Source organism: Accipiter gentilis, chromosome 2 (assembly GCF_929443795.1).
Source record: "Accipiter gentilis chromosome 2, bAccGen1.1, whole genome shotgun sequence".
Taxonomy (NCBI): Eukaryota; Metazoa; Chordata; class Aves; order Accipitriformes; family Accipitridae; genus Astur; species Astur gentilis.
The window spans coordinates 46211859-46220274 of record NC_064881.1 but is presented as its reverse complement, the minus strand read 5'-3'; the positions used below and the strand labels follow the sequence as shown (position 1 = coordinate 46220274).

Sequence of the window (8416 nt, the reverse complement as noted above, 5' to 3'; positions counted from 1 at the left end):
AGGTTACATTCTGTGCAAAACACTTAGCGTTTTTATGGCACTTGACTTGTAAGTGTTTAAAGAAAAACTTCCAAAAGCATCCCAAACCTTTGAATACTTGAGAAACTGGGGCCAAAACTAATGTGCACGTTACAGACTAACATCACACTTTGAGAAAGCAAACTCAGACAAGTTTGTGAAGCATTCAAGCAATACACAATGCATCACAGCACTGTCCATAAGGACACTGAGATTGTATTTCTTAGAAGATATGAAAGCTTGCAGAAATTTTTATAATACACGACTACACAAGAAATGAAGATAAAAAAATAACAAACAGGTTATTTGTTTTTGTAAGCACAGCCCATCCTGAATAAGGCAGGATCCTGAGGGATAAAATTACATACTCATGTAAATTTAGAGACCATTACATATACAAACAGAAGACAAGTTAAAGCTGCAAGGGCAACCTTAACTTTGACCTTACGATTTCCTTTTCAGAATACCATTCCTCCATCTCTGTAAAAATGAAACGTCCGTCCTCCCACCTGGAATCTCTCGGTCCAGCTAACCTTCAGCAACATTTACAATTATATTACATCACACGCATGCACACACATTGCATAATATTGCTACAGTGTATGCTGTATAAATTAGGTAAATACACTCCACTTTGTTTCAAAGTAATTCATCCGGATTTACACTTCTCTTATACAGTACACACAGTACCACATTCAAGGATATGCAGCAAGTGAATAATATATAAAAGTCTCACATATCCAAAAGCAAGTAGGTCACTCAACTATTCATATTGTTTGAAGCAGTTATTTAAGCATCCAACTATATAACACAGAGTATTTTATTTATTAACAGTTGCTATAAAAATGTCAACAACTCCTCAGCTCTTGTATTCTTTCTGCATTATGAAGTTGCCAATCATGATTCCATAATTAACTTCCATGTTACCATGCAGCTCTGTAATGTCTCCTATAAGCTTGATGTGGCAAGACTTTTTAAATAGCAACCACTCTGTAACAGGGGTTTACAGTTTGCTTTGGACATGAAGAGTGATAATTTCAGATATGATAGACAGATGGGAAATGTCAGGGTAGGTTTATTTTAGCAATGAACCAGCCACGCTGCTTTCTTTCTCAATAATGGTTTTATCATGAAAGTTCAATGCACTGGTTGCAAAGTCTTTCCCAGATAATCCATCTTTGGCACATTTTTAAATTTTATGCATCCTCAAAAGGCATTCCAGGATTTTTTGATTTTTGATGGTCTGTACATTATAACAATCACTTCTTTTTTACATTTGTATGTAGATCAGGAAGAAAAGTGGAAAATGTAGAGTATGCAGAATAGTTTTAATAAACAGTTTTACATACAGTACCTTACATATAGAACAGTGTGTTTGCAAATTTAAATAATTTTTGAATGTACAGTGGCTTGTACTCTTATCAAAAGGTAAATTCAAGTTTACTGTCTATCGGTTCTAAAATGCATTTATACAGATAACTAGAACTGATAAACAGATGTGAGGCATAAAATGTTCAAGTATCTTAACGTCATCAGTTAAATAGCCTCCTTTTAACAGTCATATTTTACAAATTTCAAAACCTGTACATACATTATTTTCAATTTTAGAAACTGCTTGTTAAAAGGTAACATTTCATGTTAACCACCAGTTCTTAAAGTCTATTGTAATAAAACTAGACATGTGTAGATATAAATGTATATAGTATGTATATATGTACATGTGTATCTATACACATATACATACACATACAAATATGTATGTAGCACTGGGTACAACGGCAACTTATAAGCACAGGGCAAGTCCTGGGCTCAAAATCCAGCAAGAGCTAACAGAGCAAGTAGGTTGCCTTTGGTTTCAGGACATTTCATTCACTGAAGCTGAAAGATTTTATAAAAACATCTTGGATAATCTATCTTGTGATATTTATTCTAGTGGTTTATTATATTCAAAGCCACAGACAGTTTTGCTGCTCTTGTCATTCCTCATCCCAGCTGAGGATGGTAAAGTTTCAGAGGGCCAACACCAGAACAGAGCTACCCAGGACAAAAATTGTACCTCAAATCCTGAATACTGCAATAGAACATAAAAAAATATAAAATAGACACAATTTTGGATGGATTGCTGGCACCAAGTAGGACTTTGGAAAAGCCTTCATGTAAGTCATAATTAAATTCTCATCCCAGTGGTTTTAATATTGTTTGGCACATCTGACCACTATTTGCCACTTATATTTTACAAGGAGCCTAAGGGTGCTGTAATAAGGATTTCTATTTAAAAAAATATTTTAAAAAGGAGACCATGATAAGTAATTTCTTTCAGAAAAAAAAAAAAAAATCAAAGCTAGTATGTTCGTTTTCCTGAACTTTCACGAGAGAAGGAAATAATCTAAAAACTTTCCTTGTAGAGAGGATACATATCTCTCTGTGTCTATCTTTCACTAGCAAGATAAGAGGAATTCATTAAAAAAAGCAGTTCCCAAGAATTTTTAGTCAGCTGAATTCTGCAAATTAATAATTTTTTGCCAAAGGTTTCAAGATAGTAGCATTGTTCTTCGCAGAGTTTTTGTTTGTTCAACTTTCTTGTATGCGGGCATTTTCTTGTTTATCATGTTAAAATTATATCAACACTTCTCAGTATGTAATATATTACATTTTGAAGCCTGGACATTGAATATTCAGATTTTCAATATACCAGATTCCTTACTCTAAATTTCCTCTCCTCTCTCTAAAGCTTCAGGCTATTAATGTAATCAGCAAAGAACCAGATAAATGCTCAGCTTTTTGCTGTCTTCCTGTCAGTCTTGTGGCTAGTAAGAAAATTCACTGTGAAGAATCTATTTGTATTTATTTATTCTTCCTTTTGTCATACAGAGCAAAGCGTTGCTATTTGCTGTACTTTTCCCATGTCAACTAAGAGCTGTTTGATACGTCGCTTGAGCTGAGGCAATCTTGCCAGAGGATCTGGTGGTTCCAGTTCTCCAGTGAAATCAAGCCAGCTTTCTAAAACTACAGAAGGAAAAGGAAGAAGCTGATTAGAAAAAGTCTTCAAGAAACAGTTTACATAAAAATTAAACTTTTCTTTCTTATTCTGTCTTTTATAAGAAGGGAAAATATACTGAGGCTGTGATTTTCAACAAAAGCAATTTTGATTAGGGAAACACCAATTAAGTCCGTGTTTCACTCAAACGATCCAAACATATCTTCTGATTTGATTGTTACTATAAAAAGGTAACCTCGGTGCAAATTATACTCTTGGCTAACAATTTACCTTCTACACACATATAAGAAACTTTAGTTCATGATCTTCTTGCTATGACAGTTCTGCAACAGAAAAAGCAACCCTTAAATGCAAGGCTTGCTTCTGTCACTTCAACAGGCTCCTGTTTACAGGGTCCAGATTACAGAATGGTTTTCCAATCTTCAGCAAACATTTTCAAGGAATTGCTATGCTTGTAGAGGCAGAGAAGGGAAAAGGTCAACCCTGTTAGCCTAGAAATACTGCCTAGTAAGAGCAGGAATATTGAAAGTAAAACTGCAAATAGGAATAAGACTACTTTATTTGTCAAAAGATAATTAGAGACTCCTATGACTAAACTACAAACTCACCTCATTCTTAATTTTTATGACTGGTGACTAAACTTACGTGCTGTAATATTTACACCTACACTGTAATTTCATTCAGGTTTTCTCATGAAGCCTGATTTGCCTTCCTGAAACCAGTTACTTACTAATATATAGCAAACCAAAGTTGAAGGCAGAACGAACGCATTTTTTTTTCCTAAACATTGTCAATTACTAAACCAATCAGGCCAAAAACACTCCAGGCATAGAAAAATCCATCAACTTTATGATTCTTATCCAGACAAAGACTGGACAAGTTATCTAAGCTTTCTGAAGTCTGCCTAATATCACCAACTTGAGCTAAATTTTCAGGGGTCCTGAGTGCTTAAGCTACTTTATTGGGCACTGAAAACTCGTGGAAGGCGGTGGGGGGGATCAAGGGTACAAGCTCTGGTTATAATTTTGGGTACCCAAATTTCAATACAATACTTAAAAGATCCATCCTCAGTGCCTTCAACACAGTGGCTATGAAACATGCTGTTACAGGTGTATTAACAAGTATCTGGTAATGCAGTTACCATCAACTTCTTTTTCAATCAGGTCCATTCTGCTGGTGACTTCGTTCTGTACATTCTCTATATGGGTAAGGAGATTTAGCTGCCATTGAAGATGTGTGTCCACTTGTTCTTCTGAGCCTTTTCTTTCATTACAAACAAACACAGTGTTTCCTTCAGCAGAATTCTTCTTCATAGGAGCAACAGAAAGAAAAAAATTGCCATTTAAGAGGGGTTTTTTTGTGTTCTTTTAATTTCTGGTGTTGCTTTCAACACTTGAGTCATGTGATAAACTATGCTGGTTTAGAATTGTACTTCTGACTACCTGACAAAAAAAGCATACTTGGAAAGCCACATACCATGACACACCAATAGACTAAACCAAACAAAATGCAAATTCCATACAAATGAGCATGTATAGTACTGGGGGAGTGAGGCAAGAGGTAAAGTTTACCAGCTCAAGCACTTTGTTTAACGCAATAAGACAGACTGCATTTCTGTGACCTTTTTATATAAGTTGTGACTTAAATCATTAAGTGAACTGCATCGGTCTACTGTCACCAAAAAATGTGCAAAACCCTAAGGTTTGTTTCAACTTTAGCCAGAGAATGAAGGAAAACTCTCTAAAATGCAGTAATATCCAAGATGTCAGTCACTATTTTTCATAAATAAGCTGGCCATTCTATTTGTGGATTAAGACAAAAGACTTCTCTTCCTACTATTGCTATGGTCCCTTGCCACTTGCAAGCGCAAGTCTGGGACAGAATTGTACATGTTTGGGGATAGTTACAAGAGCAGTAACACACAGTTATGCAAACATAGTTTCTGAGGAAGATTGACTTCTTTGAAATAATTAGTATCTTCATAGCAAGTCAGATATAATACACAAGTTCCTCATCTTTCTGTATTTGACGTTTCAGCTAAGGGAAATGACCAAAGGAAGTATACCGGATTTAATGAGTTAAAATGTTCAGCATCTCTGTTGATTAGCACGATCCACAGTTTCTATTTTATAACCACTATGACTTCATATCTGATGAAGTTCTTTCACTATTTATGATTCTATTTTAGGGACTAGAATGCTGGATACGTGTGCTCACGCAGCGTCAGTTCATGGCAAATGTCAGAGCAAGGAGTGAATTTTATCCTATTAATACACTTCTCTGAAGAAGTGCTCAGCCGATTCTTTTCCACATCACATAACAGACTTAACACCATTTTTTTCTTAAAGTATTTCTTCCTCGAGTCAAGAATGGCAACAGTGAGAAGAGAGGGGAACAAAATAGGGACTGATGGATTTTAAGTTACTTCTTGAGCAAAACAACTTTCTTTAAGACTTAAAATCAATTAAAAAAACAAATCAAACTTGGACCAACCTGCTGGCAGCTTTATGAAAGAGTCCTGGAGAACAGGTATTGTTAATACTCACAATATTCATTAAAGGAGTTATTTATCAAAGATAGATTTTAAAAGTCATAAAAGCCTCTAAACTCTCAAACCTTTCAGATGAAATCTTTTTTCTCAAGACATCAAGTTTGCCTCCAGTGTTTTCACTATTCAAACTGTTATTAATCTGATAAAGGTATTTTTCAGCATAAATAAGAAATGCCCTTTGTATTACAATTTTCAGACCCTCTCTAAAACCACGAGAGAAGAATTCCCTTGCTGTACGAGGACCCAAGTCCATAATTCTAAAGTCACAATCATCTGTTAGGTGAATCTTTTAGATGCCCACTGCAGTAAGTTAAAGTCTTAAAGCTAAATAACTTGTCATCTAAATAACATCATAAAAGACTTTTTCTGCCTTTTAATGGCCTCTGTATTTATTCAAATGGCTAGTAAATGCTCCTTGAAAAAAACCCGCAAGACCAAACAGGTCCTTCTCTAAGCTAAGAGATCAATGTAGGCAATCAGGGAGTGCCAGGGGTAGTAAGAGAAGCAGAGTACAGGATCCAGCTTGTGAAGAAGAAATAAACAGGAGGTTCAGGTGCGGAAGGCTTGTGCTTTCAGAAGCACACACAATGAAACTAAATACAATTTAAAAGATGATGCATAGTCCAAAAAGGGACTTGATAACAGTCAATCTGTTTTATAAAGAGAAAGAAGATATGTAACAGAACCGTAGATCAGGATAAGACAAAACAGTAAGGAAAATCAGAATATTCAAGGCTCTGCAGGTGCTAGAAGGGAGAATCCAAAGCCCCAGCCAATATTTTGACAAGGAGAGGTGAAGAAGGCACTTTACAGAGAAGGCAGTTCTTGTAAAAATGGCACTTCAATGTCAGCGTCATCATGGTTTTAAGGTAAGTACAAACAGGTTCATGGAGAAACCAAGAAGAGCTTTTCAATGTGGATTAAGTCTAGACAGAAAGCCTTATTTCAGATATCAAGGCTGACTACTGACAACAAGGTGAACTGAATGTGTCCCAAAGGAAAGACAGTGCCCCAAACAGATCTCTTCCTGGTTTAAAACAGACAGCACCTAGCTTTTTACATATATGCCTTGGTCTCTGAAGGAAACATTAGTTTTGTTCCACTGCTCACATGTATTTTCTTTTAATTCTAAATATGTTTATATTCTTTACAATGACAATTTAAGGTACTGTTGGAAGGAAAGTGTATTTCACACTGCTGCATATCTCCTTACTATAAAAACTGAATATAATCATGCAATTTAGCATACAAACAGTTATTTCTAACTAGAACGAGCCAAAATTTCCCATTCAGACTATATAGCTTACATGCCACATTTAAAACTAAAATTAAAAGAAAAAAGATGTATCTTACTCATTTCTTCCATACCAGAAACTGTACTTCAAAAGGGGGATGAGTTGGGCCATTTATTCTCACACAGTTGGTATTGTAGAAAACAGAAAGGTTTGTTTCACTTTGTTTTTTGCTCAACTTCTCTTCACTAAAGAACTCTTCACTAAAACCAGACTAACAAGTTCAGACCTTTTCCACAAAGTAATGGATTCAAACCATTAATGCAAAAATGAGAGAGATATGTTTAAATAGCCAAATATAATCCTGACTAAAAACCTGTGAAACATTTAATTAGAAGAAATATGCAATATAAAAGACTCAAAAGAAGTTGCACACGAGGTGAAATTGGTTGGTCAGTAAATCATTCCTTGTGGACAGAATTCTAGATAGTGTTGGTATTAAAAGAAGAACACAGTACAATAATAAACACTATTACAAACCTCAGTTTAACAAACAACAACAAAAAAACCCACACGTAGAAAACAGAATTGAGAGGAAGAAGGAAACTTGTCCCATTTTCCTCACCTCGCAAAAACACCTAAGTTTTCTTCAAGACTTTGCATTTTAAGCATAGGATTCCCACCCATCCCATGCCCCTCAACTGGACTGAGCATAAACAGTTTTAGCACAGGCAATACTTTAACCAAACTTTGCATTTCATTCACCAGCTGAAATGGGTATACTTCACCTGAAACTATTTCAGTCATCCAACTTTGCTTCTAGTGATTTCTCCTGACATTTGATAGAGTATGTCAACTTAGAACAATGAACATTTCTAAATACTTGTATGCACTTGAGGTTTATCAGATTGAACGTATTTTTCCACTTAAGAAACTTCCCAGATGAAGAAGGATACTTACCTGCTCATTCATGCCATCATCTTTAAAAGAATATTGTAAACAGTTTTTATTCTCTGTGTGAAATTCCTGATCTTCCTCAAAACTACTTGTATCTTCATCATCTGAGCTCATAGGGTCAGTGACTGCTTTGCAGTCTTGACCAAAACTCTGTGGTTTTTGGTAACTGTGCTCACTTGTGATGTACGTTTCTTCCATCTTCTGGGGTATACTGGGTGGCTCTTTATGGTTTTGACTGTGACACGTCCTTTCAGTTGGATTAACAGCATCTGGCAAAGTCACTAATTTTTTCTCTACCCCAACAGTTATTTGTTCTTGTTCTTTTCGCATCCCTGAATAAGCCCAGAGATGAAGGTCTGGGTGATGCTTATTTCTGCAATGAAGGGGAGGAAAAAAGCAAGTTATAGAGATACCACTTACAGCCCTAAACTATTGAGCATCCACTTCTGCTAGATCACAGCTATTGATAAACACCATTATCAAACATGTAAGTATTCCTAGGTCACTTATCAATTTAGGATAAATCCAGAATGTCCCTTTAACACAAAAATTGACTTAAAAACCCAAAAAATCACCAATAATCCCAATACACTGGATCTGCTCAGGTGCTGAACACCTAACTCCCACTGAAGCTGAGGGTATTCTACATCTTGAATTATT

The 8416-nt window shown here is 35.6% G+C and overlaps 1 protein-coding gene across 9 annotated transcripts in view; it reads right to left on the bottom strand.

The window, feature by feature from the left end:
- Positions 1–203: 203 nt before the first annotated feature.
- Positions 204–8416, bottom strand: part of PHF20L1 (PHD finger protein 20 like 1) — a 56863-nt gene continuing 48650 nt past the window's right edge. For all 9 annotated transcript variants that reach the window (XM_049821734.1, XM_049821770.1, XM_049821744.1 and 6 more), the window contains 3 exons: positions 7760–8129; positions 4158–4323; positions 204–3024 (listed from right to left, as the gene is read on the bottom strand). In XM_049821734.1, the coding sequence (XP_049677691.1) occupies positions 2882–3024; positions 4158–4323; positions 7760–8129 (679 nt within the window). In that variant the 3' untranslated portion in view covers positions 204–2881. The remainder of the gene's footprint in view (positions 3025–4157; positions 4324–7759; positions 8130–8416) is intronic.